Source organism: Geotrypetes seraphini, chromosome 1 (genome assembly GCF_902459505.1).
Source record: "Geotrypetes seraphini chromosome 1, aGeoSer1.1, whole genome shotgun sequence".
In the NCBI taxonomy this organism is placed as follows: Eukaryota; Metazoa; Chordata; class Amphibia; order Gymnophiona; family Dermophiidae; genus Geotrypetes; species Geotrypetes seraphini.
This window is the reverse complement of record NC_047084.1, coordinates 471365507-471386375: the sequence shown is the minus strand read 5'-3', so window position 1 is coordinate 471386375 and position 20869 is coordinate 471365507. Positions and strand designations below refer to the sequence as shown.

Sequence of the window (20869 nt, the reverse complement as noted above, 5' to 3'; positions counted from 1 at the left end):
AAATTTACAACTTAGGGCTCCTTTTACAAAGGTTTTAGCGCACACACCGGATTAGCGCGCGCTACCTGAAAAACTACCGACTGCTCAAAAGGAGGCGGTAGCGGCTAGCGCGCCCAGCAATTTAGCACGCGCTATTCCGCGCGTTAAGGCCCTAACGCACCTTTGTAAAAGGAGCCCTATGTCTGTCGAATGTCGAGACTTACTGCGCTGAGCTCTAACAGACTTCAACACTTTTTAAGGACATGGAATCCTTATATACAATGGTGCACTCATTTGGGTCGAGACTATCGAGCGCAACTATGTAAGGAAACCCTGCACATTGTTCTCTCTCTGTTTCATATAGCGGTTTGGGTAGGAGGAGGGAGAGGATCGTCAGCTAGTTTATTTCTTGTGTTTGTGTGAGCACTCTACCATAGAATTAGAAGCAATATTGATGCTTATCAATTGGGTACCGCCATTAAAACTGTTCAAGAAAAATAAATTTTTAAAAATAAAATACCTTTTTCTCCAAATAAGCATAAAATGATCTAATAAGTCATCTTAGAACAAAATGCAGGGGAATCACAAGCAAGGTCATTAGAGATATATGGGTCTGTAAAGAGCTGCATATGGGAAGGGGTAAAACGCGGACCTCACGGACCTGGCGGATCTAAACCCGTACGGCCTTAAAAATCTGAGGTCCGTGTCGGTCCGGTGTCAGTGCCGCTTGTAGTTTCTGTTGCTAACAGACCTTGATGAGATTTAAAAAAAAAAAAAAAACACAAACAGATGTCCAAAAGATGTCCAAAACAACACTTGCCCCCCTCTTTTACTAAGGTGCGCTATGCTTATTAGCGCGCATGTTCTCCTATGGACGCATTAGCGGTTATCGCATACATTGATTTAGCGCACCTTTGTAAAAGAGGGCCTTAGACGTCTTACTAGTCAAAAGTCCATTTTCAAAACTGACTTTTTAGATGTCTTTCTGGTTGTTTTTTTTGACCCCAGTGTATCTAAATTTTAAGGGGGGGTGTTTTGGGCAGGATTAGGGCGGGCTTAGCAATTGGATGTTTTACAGCAATAAACATTTTACAAATCGTCCAAGGCACAATTTGAACTTTTGGGTTAGACCTGTTTTTAAAACGAAGGAGGGCCAAAAAAGGTACCCAACTTGACCAGATGACCACTGGAGGGATGAAAATATGGCCCCCACACACTCCCCCAATGTTCACTGACCCCCTCCCAATCCCCAAATATCTGCATGAAACAGTACATATCTGTCTCTTTACAGCTGCAGATACTATGGCCAGCCCTAGTAGGGCTACAAACAGGTCTCTGGAGTAGCCTGGTAGGCAGTGCAGAGGACTGCAGAGAAGGAGACCCAGGCTCATATGCCACCCTAACCACTTGTGGTGGAAAGCGTGAGCCCACCAAAACCAACTATATAGGTGACACTTGCAGACATAAGGGCTATTGGGGTGGTAAACAGGTGGGTACAGTAGGTTTTGGAGGGCTCATCATCAGTGTTCCCTCTAAGCGGGCGGGTGTTGTGAGCAAACTTTTTTCACTGTGAGCTAAAAATATCGGGCGCCAGCAAGTTATGAGCCAAATAAATATGTTGCTTTCTACCACAGAACTTCCTTACGTTTGTATGGAATCTATCCCCTTTCAACTTTAGAGAGTGCCCTCTCGTTCTCCCTGCCTTAGCTACTAAGTCTATTCCCTTCAGTACCTTGAATGTTTCTATCATGTCCCCTCTCAATCTCCTCTGCTCAAGGGAGAAGAGGCCCAGTTTCTCTAATCTTTCGCTGTACGGCAACTCCTCCAGCCCCTTAACCATTTTAGTTGCTCTTCTCTGGATCCTTTCGAGTAGTACCGTGTCCTTCTTAAAGTACCAGTGCTGGACGCAGTACTCCAGGTGAGGGCGTACCATGGCCCGGTACAGCAGCATGATAACCTTCTCTGTCTCTCAGTCCAGCATCTGCCCCTTCCATTCACTGTCTGTCTTTCCCTGCCATCTCTCCTCCTGCCCCCCCCCCCACCCCCCAATTTGGTCTAGCATCCATCATCTTCCTTCTGTTCCCCTCATGGTCTGGCATCTCTATCCTTCCCTCCCCCCTGTGGTTTTTAGCATATCTCTCTTCTCATTTCCTCCACTCAGATCTGATCATTCTCTGCTCTCTCTTCCCTTTTCTTCTCTGGTCTTCCTTCTCTATTTTCTGCCTCCATCTAAATTAAATTCTTTCTTACTATTTAGTCCCGTTTCCCTCTTTTCACTGTGTCTACACACAGCTTGTCACCCCTTTCCCTCACCCCTCCATTATCTTACTATTTTCTTCCCCCTTTATTTATCTCCTCCTTCCATCCAGTATGTGTTCTTTCCCCACTTCCATTCAGCATCTGCTCTCCCTTCTCAACTGACATCCATCTGCCTTCTGCTCTCTCTCCCTTCTTCTCACTTCCATCATCTGTCCCCTTCTCTCTCTCTCTCATCTCCTCCATTCCATCATCTGCCCCTTCTCTCTCTCTCTCTCTCTCCCCCCCCCCCCCCAACTTCCATCATCTGCCCCCCTTCCCCTCACCTTTGTGGGTCACTTTCTTTCCCCTGAGGGTGGCTCATGTCACAGGGGAAGCTTTGGCCGAGCAGAACCGCTTGATTGACAGTGGAACTTACTTGATTGATGTCGATGCTGGGGCCCGTTGCCGTTTGAAGGAAAAAAAAAAAGGTGGAAAAAAGGAACCTGTAAAGGCGAGAGGAAGGGAAACCTCCAAGACAGCTGCTTTTTGCCCTCCTTCAGCGGCCCAAGAGTTCAGACCAGCAGCGGCAGCTCTGTATGCTTTTAACTTCGGCACAGAGCTGCCCCTAATCAATAGTTTAGCGCGGTTTCATGAGGCAGCCTCGGGGCCTTTGATAGCCGGCCCGCTTCGATGATGCGATGTGGGCCGGCCTAGCAAAGGCCCCGAGGCTGCCTTATGAAACCGCGCTAAACTATTGATTAGGGGCAGCTCTGTGCCGAAGTTAAAAGCATACACAGCTGCCGCTGCTGGTCTGGAGGTGCGGAGACAAGGCAGGAGGCAAACGCGGTGGAAGGCAGGAGTCCCGGCGAAGGCAGGAGTCCCGGCACAGCGACTGCAACAGGAAGTTGCAAGTCAGCTGACGCCGGCCTTTCGTTGCGGCGGGGACCGAATCCTTCGCGGACCGGCAAGATTTTGTTTGCGGACCGGCGGTTGAAGAACTGTGCTCTACACTGTGTGCGCTGTGACGAGAAACTTGTGCGCTGCGAGGTAATATTTTGTGCGTCAGCGCACCCCAGCGCAGCTTAGCGGGAACACTGCTTGAATCATATAATATACGGGGATTATGGTGAGATGTGTACCTGACACCCTTAATGTGAAGTTCACAGCAGTGTCCCTCTGCTCTGCTGGCATGTCTGTGTGGCCAGTCCATTAAAAAAGCTGGCCCCTCCTACATGCAAATGGCTCGTTTCGGATGTTTTTAATTTGGACCCTTTTTTCCGATGACAAAAGAAATTAGACATCTAGCTGCACCATTTTCAGAAAGAAAAAAGAAAAAGATACGACATCTTGCAGGTTCAAAAATGGACATTTTCTCCACCTGATTTTTAGATATTTTCTTCAAAATGTCCAGTCGGACTTAGATATCCTATCGAAAATGCCCTTCTTAGAGTTTTTATAGCATTACTGGCTGTACACTGTGCAGTACAGTGATGGTTAGAATTCATTCCAGGCAGAATACCGACCTGCCCAATGATGCTTACAATCTAAGTGGGTACCTGAGGCAACTGGAGAGAAGTGACTTGCCCAAAGTCCCAACAAACTTTGTTGGGTCTCAGCCCACACCTCTAAGGACTTGACGGCCCCTTTCAGCGAGAGGATAGTTAATAGTGAATCTTCTCAAACCTTAATATGTCCTCCAAAAGTGTCGTAGTTGAAAAACTGGCACAGGTTGTCCCCGTAGCAGGATGTCTCCATCTCGCCTTGGATCAGGATGTTCCTGGTGAGATCTGCAACCTCTGCTCTCATATCCACCCCGTCTACAATCTCGCCCATGTGAAGAAACTGAGGCTTCTCTGTTCCAGGGATCAATGAAAAGAACAATTAAAGCATGCTATTTGTTTGCTTGTTTCATTTATCCCTGCCCTTATCCCAGGCAAGTTACACACTTACATACAAAATATAAAATTATATATAACAAACAAGTTGCATCAACGACAGACATCTCTACAAACAATAAAGCAGTCCAGACCATAGAATACATCAGTGACCAGCACCCTGCAATCAACAGTCTCCACTCTTCCTCATTTAAACAATCTCAGACCCTGTATTTCATCTGACAAAACAAGTTTCATTTGACACATATCAGAATCAAACAAAAGTGGCTTTGTGCTTATCCTGTTTATAAACAATTCCATTACAATGCAAGAGATGGGTAAAGATAGAAAATCAAAATATATACATTCCTGAAGAAAGCTGTAGGACTCACTGCCATCCCAATTGCATTCTTTATTTTCAAAAACCAAATGCTCCGAGACAAGTAGCTAAAGTGAACCAGGGCTATAATTTAGCAGGACTGGGTAATATTTGTGGTTGCAGTAACTACAGGGGGGCAGTGCCAGGAAGGAGTGACGCTATCTACAGAGAACTAAATAAGGATTTGGTTGGAAATTCCATGGGCCTATCGTCTGATCTCATAGGGTTCCGAGACTAGTTCCTCAAGGCAATTGCTCAAGGTCACAGAAGTCATTTGAGACCAGAAGGAGGAAGGTGGACAGAGGCCGAGTTAGCAAACCTGTAAATCCTGCTTCCTACCATTATATACAGTGGTCACTAGCACATTTTAATAACAGCTGTTCTTTTGTGACATACATCACTGTTAATGTGTGTAGCTCTCTTCTCTGTTACTGAACCAAACGTATAAGTTGTTTGATATTTTTTTGTAAATTTTTATTAGTTTTCAATTATTAACAGTGCAATACAGTGAATTTAAACATAAACGAATCAAACAAAAGCACTTTAAATATACAAATATTTCAACAACAAACATTTTCACACACACCCTCCTCCCCTTAACTAATGAAAATAAAACCACATGTATAATTTCAATAAAATAAGATATAATGAATAATAATTATAATGTTTTCCCCCATCTCCCTCCCTCCCACCCTGGATGTTTAAGGAGGACAGATAAAAAGAAAAAAGGTACATGACAACTATTGTGACTCAATAAATGATGTCAATGGGCTTCACACCCTTTCAAATGCACTACTATATCCGAACCGAACATATAAGTGATGTGTGAGTGTATGTGGATGAGGTGCTGTATCTTTCTTTATTTATTAATCACATTTATGAAGAAACAAGAAACATGACGGCAGATAAAAGCCAAATGGCCCATGCAGTCTGCCCATCCACAGCATCCACTATCTCCTCCTCTCCCACACTTTCATGAATTCAGACATAGTCTTTGCCTCCACCACCTCTGCTGGGAGACTATTCCATGCATCTACCACCCTTTTTGTAAAAAAAAAAAAAAAAGTATTTCTGTAGATTACATCTGAACCTATCACTCTGGAGTTTCTTTTCAATTGAAAGAGACTCACCTCATGTGCATTTATGCCACGTAGGTATTTAAACGTCTCTATTCTATCTCCCCTCTCCCGCCTTTCCTCCAAAGAATACATATGAAGATCTTTAAATCTGTTCCCGTTCGCCTTAAGACACAGAGCACTGACCACTTAGTAGCCTTCCTCTGGACCAACTCCATCCTGTTTCACCCAAGGTGGTATACAGCAAGTACAATTCAACATAAAATTTATAATTCTGTTAAGAGCATAACAATACTAGAAAACCAAATATAGACATAAATATAATGAATGAGGCAAACTCAAATTCAACAAACTGAAACGGAATAGGACTACCATGAAAAAGTTTCAAAGCATATACCTCTTAACTGCACTGAAATTCAAATAAGAGATGCATGGAACAGTCTCCCGGAAGAGGTGGTGGAGACAGAGACTGTGTCCGAATTCAAAAGGGCCTGGGATAGGCACGCGGGATCTCTCGGAGAGAGAAAGAGATCGTGGTTACTGCAGATGGGCAGACTAGATAAGCCATTTGGCTTTTATCTGCCATCATGTTTCTATGATATAATATAAAGTCAGTATAGTACATATGAAACGCCTAATAAGAGCATATCAGAACATTCCAATAACGTAGATATAATGCTAATGCTTTTCTATAATACAACTTATCCTATAGCTGAGGGGCCACGTGCAGATGTTAGATGGGGACAAGATGGGTGGTACAGCATCCACTGGGATCAACAGATGGGAGGCTAAACTCGGGCATGTTGATACAGTTAAACAAGATATAAGGATAGTATGTGTAGCAAGTTAGTCCTGGTACAGAATGAGTGTACAGTGAATCACCCTATGTATTAAAGGTTTGGGTGTAGTGTTGGGTAATTCCATTGTTTGCTGTACTGTGGCTGAACTGCAGTACATTTTTTGGCAAGCTCTAGAGCACAATCCAATTGGGACCATCTTGAGGTGATGCCTACTGCTCCACCCTTCCTTGGCACTCCTATCGGCCTCTCTCTTCCACATCTTACTCTTGGTATGTTTACTTCTTTTCTGGCTTTTTATCCTGTTTATAAATCACTTTGTTGTGCTGAATAATGCAACAGGCAGAATATCAAGAAATTGCTACCAAACTGAACTAATTCTGAAGCGCTGCCGTGTTGTTTAGAGAAAAGCTAGAGTCAATTCCTGGGAATCTAAAATTAACCCTGTGGGTAGTGAAACATCCGCTCCACACCCATGCTTTTAGGTGCTTTTTTTCCCCCTTTCAATAAATTGTTTATTTTGATTTGAATGTTAGGATGTTTTTCTTTTCCCTTTTCAGGGAGAGGGTTTTTATCATGTACTATTTGTTTTTATTTTTGTACAAATTGATGCTTTATTTCTGTATGTAGAAGGGGAGGAATAAGTAGGGTTTAGATTTGCTTGGGGAAGGGGACTGTAACTTGGAGGGGGGAGGGAAAAGGGATAAAACAAACAAAAAAAAAAACCGCACCACTTGCCAACCGCATTGTGTTTCTCTCTTTTTATACTGTTTGATAACAGCAAACATGCTTGTAATCTAATTTTGTTTCCCTTTGTTGAGTGTTGGGTTTTATTGCTTTTTTCTATTGCGAAGTTTAAGTTTGCATGTTTTTGATTTAAGGTACTATTCGGTTTAGCCCCTAAATATATAACTGATCTTTTCTCTTTCTCAACCAATAGACCTAAGAGAAGCTCACACCTGAAGTTTGTCTCACCACCGGTTAGAGGATGTAAATTTAAAAGACATCATCAACATCTTTTCTCTTATCAAGCAGCATTATGGGGAAAAGATCTAGAACAATTACTTATGCATGCTAATAACTATGGGGAATTTAGGAAACACCTAAAAACATATCGATTCCTGAAGTAACATAGAAACAGAGTATGATGGCAAAAAAGGGCCATCGGCCCAACAAGTCTGCCCACTCGAATAATAATAATAATAATTTTATTTCTTATATACCGCTGTACCGTGAAGTTCTAAGCGGTTTACAGTAGAAACAGAAGAAATGCAATAAGTAAGATTAATTAATTAATTAATTAATTAATTAAACACTCCCCCGAAGTGACCCCACATGTTTGTTCCATTTTTTCTTAAATTCGAGCACGTTGTTGGCCTCAACTACCTGAAGTGGTAGATCATTCCAACGATCAACCACCCTTTCGGTGAAGAAATACTTCCTGATTGTCACCATGAAATTTCCCACCCTTGATTTTTAACGGATGTCCTTTTGTAGTCGTAGGTCTTGTGAGGAAAAAGATGTCTTCTTCTACCTCAAAATGGCCAGTAGCGTATTTGAACGTCTCTATCATGTCACCCCTCTCTCTGTGTTCCTCGAGAGTGTATAGCTGCAACTTACCTAGGCGTTCTTCATATAGGAGATCCTCGAGTCCTGAGACCATCCTAGTGGCCATTCGCTGAACCGATTCCATTCTCAGCACATCCTTTTGATAGTGTGGCCTCCAAAATTGAACACAATATTCCAGATGGGGTCTCACCATGGACCTGTACAACGGCATTATAACTTCAGGCTTTCGGCTGACAAAACTTTTTTGGATGCAACCCAGCATTTGTCTAGCCTTGGATGAAGCTTTCTCCACTTGATTGGCAGTCTTCATATCTTCACTAATGATTACTCCCAGGTCCCGTTCTGCAACAGTTCTTGTTAAGGTCTCACCATTTAGGGTATAAGCTCTGCATGGGTTTCCACTACCAAGGTGCATAACCTTGTACTTTTTGGCATTAAAACTCAGTTGCCAAATATTAGACCATTTTTCCAGTAAAAGTAGGTCCTCCGTCATCTTCCACAACAAATGATCTCCAGAACTGTTAGTCACTAATCTCTAACTTTGTTAGTTCTACTCAATTTGCAGCATTTTTAATCATTGTAAACCACATAGAACTTCACGGTCCTGCGTTATATAAACTGTTATTATTATTCAATCAAGCAGCACACAAAAAAAGGGGGGAAGAAGACCCAATGTTCCACAGTAGAAAAAAAAAATCAAACAATAAAAGCAAAACTCAGATAGACGCAGTCGTATGTAAAAAGTTATTTTACTTTATGAAGATTACAAACAATTAGATCTTATTTTGAAATCTCTGCCTTCAAATTACTTGTTCAATCATTATTATTGAGGCTTGATTATTGGAACATTTTCTATTTGACAATCACCAAGAAAAAATTGTCAAGATTATTATTGATACAAAATACAGCAGTTAGACTGATCTATGGATTGAAGAAATATGATCATGTTACGTTATTTTACTGTGAACTGCACTGTGGAGGCCCAGGTATTGTTTAAATTGGGCTGTCTCTAAGGCTCTATATGGCATAGCCCCTATCTACCTGGTTAACAGACTCTCCGTAGCTACGTACAAACATAGCAGAAAAACTCATGCTCTATTTAATTTTCCTTCTGTACAAGGTTGCAAAAGCAAGAAATTTTTTAACCATACTCAAGCATTTCAGGCAGCTTCCCATGAAAAAGAATTTCAATCATTGTTGCTCACAGCTTACTCTTATAAAAAACAGTTGAAAACCTATCTTTTCTCTAAATACTTGACTTTTTAATTCATTCTATTCCATGGATCATGTTTACTGTTAATAATCTTTTGTAAACCACGTAAAACTTATGGTAATGCAGTTAATAAGTACAATGTTATGTTAAAATTAACCCTGTGGTACCCGAGATGTACCACTGGCCTAACACTACCTCTAATTCTCATCCTCTGCACCTCCTACACTCCCCATTTCAAGCCCCATGACTGGCAGGATAGCAGTCAAGTGGAAGACCTTAGTTCAATTTCCCATGCCAGATGGGGAAGCACCTACAGCCCCTGAGTCTCAACTATGACTTGCTTAACTATTGGCTGGATTTCTGCTGCATGTGTGCAAGGATCTGGTCTCTTATGCAATTCTTAACCAAAAAGAGCAGCCACTGCAATGGCTGGAATAGATGCAAGATTAAAAAATGCAGGTAGATGGGATACCGAGGATGTGCAGATGTAGGCTTATAACCCCTTATTCTATAATAGGGAGCTTAAATGTAAGCGCCACTTGCACACTTATTTTTACTTAAGCCAGCAAACGTATACCTGTGCATGTATGTGTAAGATACACCCTTAATGCTATTCTATAAATGGCAAACACAATGCATGTAAATGCAAAGGAAGTATTGACAGGAGAGCAGTATCTATAGGCAGGACCAACATGTACAAGCTTAACCTACAAAACACGGTAAGCGATGTTAACCGGCTGAGTGCCACGGGATTAGATTCTTGGGCTGGTTCTTTTTAACATTTTATAAATGATATTGCTGAAGGGCTGTCTAAGGTTTGCCTTTTTGGAGGGCATCATCAAAACCTGCAATAGAGTTTGGCAGCTAAGATTTAATGCAAGGTCATGCATTTGGGCTGCAAAACCCTGAGGGAGAGGTACGGTTTAGGCACAGGAGTAGGCAATTCCGTGCCTCGAGAGCCGGAGCCAGGTCAGGTTTTCAGGATATCCACAATGAATATGCATGAGATGGATTGGCATGCACTGTCTCCTGAGACGCAAATCTATCTCATGCATATTTACTGTGGATATCCTGAAAACCTGACCTGGCTCCAGTTCTCAAGGAGCGGAATTGCCTACCCCTGGTTTAGGGGGTGAAGAAACTTTGTGCACAAAAGAGGCGCAGAACTTGGGTGTGATAGTATGTGATGATCTTAAGGTGGCCAACAGGTAGAAAAGGCGACGACAAAAGCTAGAAGGATGCTTGGGTACACAAGAAGAGGAATGGCCAATAGGAAAAAGGAAATGATATTGCCCCTGTAATATAAGACTCTAATGAGACCTCATTTAGGGCAGGATGCACAAAGCTCCGGCAACCTAGTAGAAAACACCGGGCTGGGAACGATTTTCCTTTGCTGAGTTATGCTCAGCACAAATAGCATGCAAATTATCTGCATGCTATTTGCATTAAGTACCCCAGTGAAAGGGTGCCTGTGCACAGGGTTATTATGATCATGAAGCAAGTCTTTCCTTTTTCTTTGTTTCATGTGATTTGAATGCAGCTGTTGTGCATGTGTGTCCCGTACCTATGGTCAGGATGCAGCTGTTAGGTGCAGGACACACACACATGCATAAAACAAGCACAAACAGCTCCTATTCGACCAACCAAATGCTGCAGACCCGACGGAAAATTTTGCACAAGGTGGGCATGCCCTGCTGTGCATTACAAGGAGTGCTCATTTTAAGACTACTGAGCTCCTTGTAATGAATTTGCATAAGATTCTCGGTGGCTGCTACTGCAAATCAGTAAAAGCCCCCAAGAACCCTTTTGTGCATCGGAGGCTGAGCTACTTTGCAAGAAAGACTGAGCTTTTGAGCATTGGGGGCCTGTAAGTAATGTGCAAAATTCAGGAGACCACACTTTCACAAAAGTTATAAAAGAGGTCCAGAGGGTGGCTATTGAAATGGTCGTTGGTTTTCCTCGTAAAGTGTATGGGGACAGACTTAAAAGATCTCAGGGCAAGATTCTCAAAACTTTAACGCCGTCGCTAAACTGTTTTCCGGCGTTTTAGCCTGCACGCATTTTAACGGCGGATTATCAAAACAGATTATCTCTGTCTTTAGCGAGGTTTCTAACAGTCTCCGATAATGGCATGCAAATGTGCTCTTTAACGTTGAAATCAGCCGTCTGGTGGATTCTTAAAATCGCTGAGTCATTTTTGAAGAGCAGCGTCGACTTCCGGTGACAAAAAGCAGCGACTGGTCCGGAGGTGCCATTACAGTGCCCCAGCACTTGTGTTTTGACTGTGGCTAATGAAAAAAATATATATATATATGTGTGTCTATATATTTTTAGTAGAGGGTAGTAAAATCACGCTTCTTTTGAGTTTTGGGGAGAGACAGGCATGTTTCAAGTGCGCTTGTTAAAACCCAACATTTCTTCTTGAATACCTGTATGATACCTTTGTCTTGTGTGTTTCTGGCTGTGGGTCTTGATTAAATTTTACATTAAAAACAAATTACAAGATTTACCTGAATTACAGTAGGGTTGTTTTTTTTGAGAGAAAGGCATGTTTTATGCGCGATTGAAAAAAGTCGACATAGCTTGTCCCCTCCTCTCCCTTCGTCTAACAGTGCAGCAGGAGAGTACATTTTTGGGGTTTTTTTTTATGTCGTTTTTCTGTGATGGGCACATGCAAATGCAGGAAATCTCCATCACTGTCCGTCAATCTTATTTGCATGCGCAATTTTTTAAAAAATGTCTTGGGTTTTCAGATTCGGTATCAAAACGGCTGCGGTAGCAGATGGTCGCTTTTTAATGCGGGTTTTTTGAAAAACCTGGCCTCAATACGTATACTTGGGAGATGATAGAAATGTTTGAATATCTCCATAGCATAAATGCAAAAGAGGCCAATCTCTTTCATCTGAAAGCGCAGGAATGAGAGGGACATAGGATGAAGCAGAAAGGGGGATAGACTCAGGAATAATATAAAGGAATACTTCAAGGAAAAGGGGTTGAATTTGTAGTACAGCCCTCCTGGTAGAGGCGGAAGAGACGAGGACTGTATCTGAACTCAAGAAAGCTTGAGGCAAATACATAAGATCTGTAAGAGATGGAACAGGCCACATGATTTTAGCCAACTTCATTTTTCTATGTTCCTAATTGCCCACACTGACATAAGTGGGCATGCCTTAATGTAGGCACATAAAAGGCAACCAACACTAGTATTCTATAATAGAATCAAAATAATCTAAATTTTAAAAAAATTTAATTGGCATCTTGGTGCCCAGATGCCTTTAAAGAATTTGTGCATGGCGCAGTGCATCTAGGCCCCTCTTGGTGGCGCTCAGTTCTAGAATTGCCCCTCTGTGTATCATCTTTGCTTATACCCTATGCTGCCTATTGAAATGTTTTGTTGACATTGTAAAGTAGTATACTATTTCATACTTTGTATTATTATTTGTACATCGCCTTGAGTGAATTCCTTCAAAAAGGTGGTATAGACCAGTGGTCTCAAACTCAAACCCTTTGCAGGGCCACATTTTGGATTTGTAGGTACTTGGAGGGCCGCAGAAAAAAATAGTTAATGTCTTATTAAAGAAATGACAATTTTGCATGAGGTAAAACTCTTTATAGTTTATAAAACTTTCCTTTAACAGTTAAAAGGAAAGATATATAAACTATAAAGAGTTTTACCTTATGCAAAATTGTCATTTCTTTAATAAGACATTAACTATTTTTTCTGCGGCCCTCCAAGTACTCTATTTTTTCTGCAGCACTCACATTTAAAATTTAATATCTTTTCTCTCTCAAAACTGGCACATTTCAATCACTAAATTGAAAATAAAATCATTTTCCTACCTTTGTTTGATAATTTCATCAGTCTCTGGTTGCACTTTATTTTTCTGACTGTGCGTCCAATATTTCTTCCCTTCTTTCAGCCTTCTGTATGCTTTCTCTCCTCCAGACCTCATTCCCTCCCTCAACTTTTTCTTTCTTTCTCTATGTCTGTCTTTCTCTGATTCTGTGTCCCATTTTTTGCTTTGTTTCTGGCTCCCTGTCCCCCCCACTTCTTTCTTTCTTCCTTCCTTCCTGCCCTCCCCCCATGCCACCGACGCCGGGGAATAGGCTGCTGCTGCTGCCATCGGGAACAGGCAGAGATCTCCATGCTTCTCTTCTCTATTGGGCCGACCGCCAGACGTCAATTCTAACGTCGGAAAGGATGTTCCGGGCAACCAGGCAGCGTTTGGCTAGCCAGAACGTCCTCTCGACGTCAGAATTGATGTCAGGCGGCGAGAGAAGCAGGGAGATCAAAGAGCACGGTGCCGGCCTGTTCCCCGATGGCAGCCGTGAGAAGGGAAGGGAAGCAGATTGGGCACCACTGCTCTAGACGAGCCTCACTCTAGGGAGAACAGTGGAGGATGGCCAGCTGTGCGGACCGCCCCCCCCCCTTGGTACGCCACTGGAGCAGCAGCATGTCTGGCCGGCTCGTTCCGTTCAAAGCTGCGGGTGGCGGCTCCTTGCGAGATCCGCGCCTGCGTCTGAAGCCTCTCTGATGTTGTGATGTCAGAGAGGCTTCCGATGCAGGAGTGGATAGCGCAAGGAGCCGCCAACCCGCGGCTTTAAACGGAGCGAGCCGGCCAGACACGTTGCTGCTCCAAAAGGAAGAGAATGATCCAGTCCAGATTGCGGGCCGCAAATAAAACCTGGAGAGCCACATGCGGGCCGTGGGCCGCGTGTTTGAGACCGCTGGTATAGACCCTCCTCTTCAAATAAAATGACAACTGCGATCTACCCCTTAAACTCCCAGGTCCTTCTCCCCCCCCTCCATCCTGAACCTCTACTTAAATTAGTGTATATTCCTCTCTTAACCTGTACCTAAATTGCTGTATAATCCCCGTACTTAACTACTGTATAATCTTTGTACTGTCCAAATACACACCACTGTGAATGTTTGTTTGTAGGTCATTCTGAGCTATTGGAAGAACAGGATATAAATCAAAATAAATAAATCCTAGTAAGTAAACTGAGGCTGGTTATCATTAAGCTAAACATTAAAAAAAACCAAAACCCAAGTACACTTCTCCCTCCGTATTCGCTGTGATAGGGGATTAACAGAACCGCGAATACAGAAAAACCGCAAATAACTTTTTCATATGTTATTCGCTGTTTTCTATTAAAAACCATCATGAATATGGTGAAACCGTGAATAACATGATGGGAGACCTGGCCTGCTCCTGAAGGAGAGGCAAAACACGGTGACAAAAGTGCTGGGAATCAGCAATTTTCTCTGTAAACGCTTGGAATCAGCAATTTCTCTATGCAAGCTGATGTAATTTTGGGGGGGGGAAGAGCCAGCAAGCTAAAAACTGCAAATAATTGAGACCGCGATTGCTGAAACCGCGAATACGGAGGGAGAAGTGCAGACTGCTGGGTTAAAAGAAATCCACAATAAAAAGGGAGAAAAATACCCTGACACACCACTTTCAGGAATTTGGGTACTTGGCATCACAAAACTATACCAGAACGAGCAGCTCCTGCATGTCACAACATTAAAACGTTTGAGAGCCTCAAACATATGTCAAATGCAGTTTCTACTCAGGTATTAATTTAGCTCCTGGCTCCACCACAAAGAGGCATGGAGGCCAGCGTGATGAGATCTGGGTGCAGCTGCTCTCCTAGGTGACAAAAAAACAGGCTGCAAGGCAACCAATGTTAGCTTACAGAGAAAACCACAGCTGAAGCAACTTTAGAAGCAGCAATAGAAAAGGAAGAAAGCGTAGCAGGAGGACATGGAAAGGGTGGGGAATTGGAATTTCAGAACTGGAAGAGCAGATGGGGCTGTATGCAATAAGAAGTGAGAGAGACCTCAGAGTGATGGTGCGAGTACAGTATATACTTGAATATAAACCAAAATTTTAGGGCCAAAATATGGCCCAAAAATGGGGGTGTCTGTTTATATTTGGGTCCTCAAGTCTGGTGCACTCCCCCCCTCCCGTTGCAGGCCTGCCTTAAGTACTGGTGATCCAGTGGTGAGCTGGGACAGGAGCGATCCTTCCCATGTCCTGTCCTGGCCAACTGTTCACTACCCCACTTCTCCTCCCTCTCCAACATACTTTTTGAACCCTGGTGGTCTAGCAGTGAAGCGGAGCAGGAACAATTTTTCTTCGCTCCTGCCCCGTGCGGAGCTGCGATCAGACATGGCTGCACAAGTTCACGGGGCAGTCTCATGAGATCGCAAGATCACCAGGATTCAAAAGGTAGTTGGAGAGGGGTCCGGGAGGTGGGAGAGAAGCAGAGTATCCAAGTTTATTTAATCTTTGATATACCGTTTATCAAAACATACCTAAACGGTAATTAATAGCTGGCTGGGACAGGATGCGGGAAGGATCACTCCTGTTCCGGCTCACCGCTGGACCACCGTGGCTTAAGGCAGGCAACGGGTCCAGAAGGCGGGAGGGAAGCGGGGCGGTTAACAGCTGCCCAGGGCAGGACGTGGGAAGCATTGCTCCTGTCCTTGCTCACCGTTGGACCGCTAGGGCTTAAGTGAGGCCTGCAGTGGGCATCAGAGGCTGGGTGCAGAGCTGGGAAGGAAGGGAAGGAGGGCTGGGTGCAAGGCAGGGCAACTGAATATAAACAACCCCAGTTTTCGGGGGGGAAAGGTTTATAATCGGATCGGTTTATATTCGAGTATATACAGTATCTCAAGTTGCTAAACCAATGCTCCAAGGAATTAGACAAAGTCAGAAGAATGCTTGACTGTACAGAGAGAGGCATAACTAGGGTTGCCAGATTTCCTCCTTAAAAAAAAGGGCCCTAGCCCTGCCCTCTTCTGCTCCCAGCCTTGCACTGTTCCGCCATTAGCCCTGCCCCCAGCCAAGGCTCCCGTCTCCTTCTCTGAGGTCTTGAGGGCCTATGTTCATACGCAGACATCAATGTGATACCATGCGCATGCACATATGATGTCTGAGCATGTGCAAAGGGCCTGCAGACGCGGCCCAGAGAACAGGGACTTCCAAAACCCGGTCAAACTGCCAGGTTTTGGAAATCCCTCCGGGAACCCAGACAGTCTTCTAAAAAGAGGATATGTCCAGGTTTTCTCAGACTCTTGGTAACCCTAGGCATAACCAACATCTTGCTAGAATCCATTGCAACAAGGTGATAAGGAGACAAAGGCATCGAATTTAGTGATCACGGAAGCCAGGAGGTAGCTGAGTTGTCATCAGTAGCCTGCAAGACCCTAGAAATCAGTCAGGTTAAAGCTGATAGGCTGGTTGTACCATCCAACAAGGCCACAGGGACCTTGGAAGTTGAATACCACTGAATATCAGTGGATAGCTCTACAGAAGGAGCCTTTCCTAGCTGCTTAAAATTGCTTTAAATATTAACAGATATAAATTTAGGCCTGTCATTCTTTTGGCTAGATTTATGAACCTAATTTATGAGCCTAGGGCTTAAAAGTCAGTGCTAAACTCCTATGTGTTTTTTTAATGCTCTAATTCAGTGGTTCCCAACCCTGTCCTGGAGGAACACCAGGCCAATTGGGTTTTCAGGCTAGCCCTAATGAATATGCATGAAGCAAATTTGCATGCCTATCACTTCCATCATATGCAAATCTCTCTCATGCATATTCATTAGGGCTAGCCTGAAAACCCGATTGGCCTGGTGTTCCTCCAGGACAGGGTTGGGAATCACTGCTCTAATTACGTCAGTTGCCACCCAATTTTTATACCACTATAATTAAAAAGTCAGCAAAATTTTAAGTACAAAAAAAAAAAAGAAAGTTATATACCCAGCCTTAGTAAATTTAGAAAGAGGTCACTGTCAAGCTGATAGTACTGTATTTCTGCATAACCTCATAGATCCTGTTAAATTGATAGTACTGTTTATCTCCAAAACTACCTGACAAGCATAGACAAATTGCTACTGCCGATACTCTTATATCCCACTGATAGATCTCCTTAATCCTACTTAACACTTTTAGCTCCCCATGAACCAGCAGTACTCTACATAATATTGATAGCCGCACACCAAGTACTTAACTCCAGACTCTCTAACTCCCTAAACAAAAATCACTATGCCTCCCAATTTATCTACAATCACACTCCTACATTTAATATTCTTCCTACTCCTAACCAACAGAAAAGCAGAAGGATATCATACATCCTCTATCCTAACCTTAACAAAATCCCATAGATTCCCTCCACCTACCAGAAAACTATACTCGCCCAGAAACTTGATAGACTGCTCCTCACTCAACCATATCAGCATACCAACCAACTGGAGAAATAGACCAACCCTAAAACCAAAATCGGTAAACCACAACTATCACCCACTAACCAAAGAAAATCTCCTCCACCCAAACTGCTCACCCACTCCCCAAACACTTAACACTACATTATCCTGTGCATATATGAACCTCAGATCAATAAGCACAAAAGCAGACCTTATTAAGGACTGGATAATTAAAAAACAACTAAGCTGCTTATTCCTATCCGAAACCTGGTTAACCTCAGAATCCGATCCCTCCATCACAGAACTCTGCCCAATGGGTTATAAAATTGAATTAATCTGCAGGAAAAAAAAACATGGTGGAGGCCTAGCCATCATACTCAAAAACAACATCAATATAAAGACCCTAGACAAACACTCCACTCCCCACCTAGATCTCCTAGCCTGTCAACTATCCGATGATTCTCTCATAGAAACTCTAACATGCATCCTCTGTTACTCAACACCAAGAAAATGGAATGACAACAAACAAGCGCTTGAAGAATTTATTTACCAGAACTCCCTAACATCACCTCATAACCTTATCCTAGGAGACATAAACCTCCATCTAGAAGATCACACCTCAAAACAAGTAATAAATTTACTCTCATACCTCAATGCACTAAACTACCAGATCCTCAATCCCCAATCCACACACGAAAAAGGACACCAATTAGATCTTGCTGCTTATATGACCCAACATCCTCACAAACCCAAAATCAATATCTCTAATGGGGCATGGCACCCCTCCCTTTGGTCAGATCACTATAAATACACCTTTGACATCAACTGGCCTCAAAGCATTAACAAACAACCTCCAATAAAAACCTCCTTCAAAACACGCCAAAAAATCGAACCCTCCATATTCTGGGATAAAGCAGACCACGCCACCACCAACATAGCTCCCAACGAATTTATATCCCAATGGAGATCCATAAGCGAAACCATTCTAAATGAGCTAGCCCCAGAAAAACTAAAATTCAAAATATGCAGACCTTCTGATAAATGGTTCGACGCCGAACTTCTCCAATCTAAAAAGCTCTGCAGACAACTAGAAAGAGTCTGGAAAAAAACCAAGAGTTTAGAACACACTAAAACTGCATGGAGATACCAAATTAATCAATACAAAACCAAACTCAAGGAAAAACGAAAAGCCTACTACTCCAATATGATAGGCAAAAAAACCCCAGACACAAAAAAGCTATTTAATCTAGTAAAGAACCTCACAGATACCAAACCTTACCTCTCCACCCAAGGTATCCACCCACCAACAGCCATCCACCTAGCAGACCATTTCAAAAACAAGATCACCAATATCAGATCTACATTCATCAACACACACACCCATCTAGAAAAGATAACAACAAACCCATCAACTAGCGAAGCCATCGTAGCAGACAGAAGCTGGTCCGATTTCCCAATTCTAGTCTGGTCGGATATGAACCGACTCTACAATAAATACAGCCATGCTTCCAGTGACCTAAATAATTGCCCCACCTACATATTATCAAACGCCTCCACTACATTCAAAACCAACTTCATGCTATGGATTCAAACCACATTGACAGAAGGCCAATTCCCACAGGACCTAGGAGAGATCTTAATCACTCCAATCATAAAGGATCACAAAGGCCTAATAGATAGCCCCTCCAACTACAGACCTATCGCTTCAATACCATTGTACGTTAAAATAATAGAAGGCCTAGTGGCACAATACCTCACCGAATATCTGGAAAAACATAACCTACTCCACCCCTCACAATCAGGATTCCGAACTAACCATAGTACAGATACACTACTTGTCACATTACTAGATACAGCCCGACAACACATCAGTAAAGGAAAAAAAATGATATTAATACAATTAGACCTCTCCGCAGCATTTGACCTAGTTGACCACACCTTATTACTACAAATTCTCGACGCCATAGGAATCTCAGGCAAGGTCTACAAATGGTTTCAGGGATTCCTCAAATCTAGAACCTACAGGGTAAAATACAATGATATCAAATCAGAACCATGGACAAATCCCTGCGGAGTTCCACAAGGATCACCTCTCTCACCTACGCTCTTCAACCTCTTTATCTCCTCCCTAGGAGCCACTTTAGATACCCTAGATGTCACATCTTTCAGCTATGCTGATGACATCACCATAATCCTCCCCTTCGACCCATCAGAGACCACCACCACAACAAAGCTAGAAACAACCTTAGACACAGTAGAAAAATGGATGATGGATCACAAACTAAAACTAAATTCTGAAAAAACAAAATTCCTTTTGCTCGAAAAAGCCCAAACTCCTACCATCACTGAACTGAAAATCAAAAATACCAAATACCCAATACAACCCGAACTAAAACTCCTAGGAGTTACGAAAGACAGATGTTGCACAATGCAGCCCCAGATCAACAAAACAATCCAGAAAGCTTTTCTAACCATGAGAAATCTCCGTAAAATCAGAAAATTCTTTGACCAAGCACAATTTAGACTAATCGTCCAATCCCTAGTCTTAGGTCTGCTGGATTATTGCAACTCCCTATATCTTCCTTGTCCAGCCACTATGATAAAACAACTCCAGACCATACAAAACACCGCCCTCAGATTGATCTACTCACTCAAAAAATATGATCACATAACAACTACCTTCTTAGACTCTCACTGGCTACCCATACAAGCACGAATCCAATTCAAATTCCACTGCCTGATATTCAAAGCATTACACGGCTCTTCCCCCTCCTATCTAAACAACCGCTTAAACCAAATCTCCACCTCAAGACACAGAAGAACCTCGAACCCTTTCGCCTTCCCCCCACTCAAAGGCACACAACGCAAGAAAATGTTTGACAACCTTCTGGCAACACAAGCAGCAAAAATCAACCATTCCATCTCCAATCTTATGACAATATCAGACAACTTCAAAACATTCAGAAAAGAAATCAAAACCCTGCTTTTCAAAAAATTCATCCAAATATCTTAACCCCTCCTCTTTTACCTCCAGAAGATTCACCTACCTTCAGATAACCTTCCCCCAAATTACCCACCTTAACACCTTCCAATTAAACAAATACCATAAATAGATTGTAACCTACCCTCTCTAACTGCATTCCATATGTATTTTTCATACAGTTCTTCACTGTCAGTTTAATTTCCATCCTATAAGTTCACATAGAATTTTTCTTTTTTCAACCATCTTTATTTTCTCTTCTTTATTAATTTCCAGGTACTTTAGTTAGATTGTGAGCCTTCGGGACAGTAAGGGAATTTTTTAAGTACCTTCTTACTTCTCATTTATAATCTTAATGTATATTTTCTTCAAACCGCTTAGAACCTAATGGATGTAGCGGTATATAAGAAATAAATTACATTACATTACATTTATAAGCATAATTCGAAGAGCTAGAGCAGGGGTAGGGAACTCCGGTCCTCGAGAGCCGTATTCCAGTCGAGTTTTCAGGATTTCCCCAATGAGATCTATTTGCATGCACTGCTTTCAG

The 20869-nt window shown here is 42.6% G+C and overlaps 1 protein-coding gene across 1 annotated transcript in view; it reads right to left on the bottom strand.

The window, feature by feature from the left end:
- CEMIP2 (cell migration inducing hyaluronidase 2) overlaps positions 1-20869 on the bottom strand; it is a 181318-nt gene that overhangs the window by 40207 nt on the left and 120242 nt on the right. Inside the window, exon 7 of the mRNA XM_033962543.1 lies at positions 3901-4070. Within this exon, the coding sequence (XP_033818434.1) occupies positions 3901-4070 (170 nt within the window). The remainder of the gene's footprint in view (positions 1-3900; positions 4071-20869) is intronic.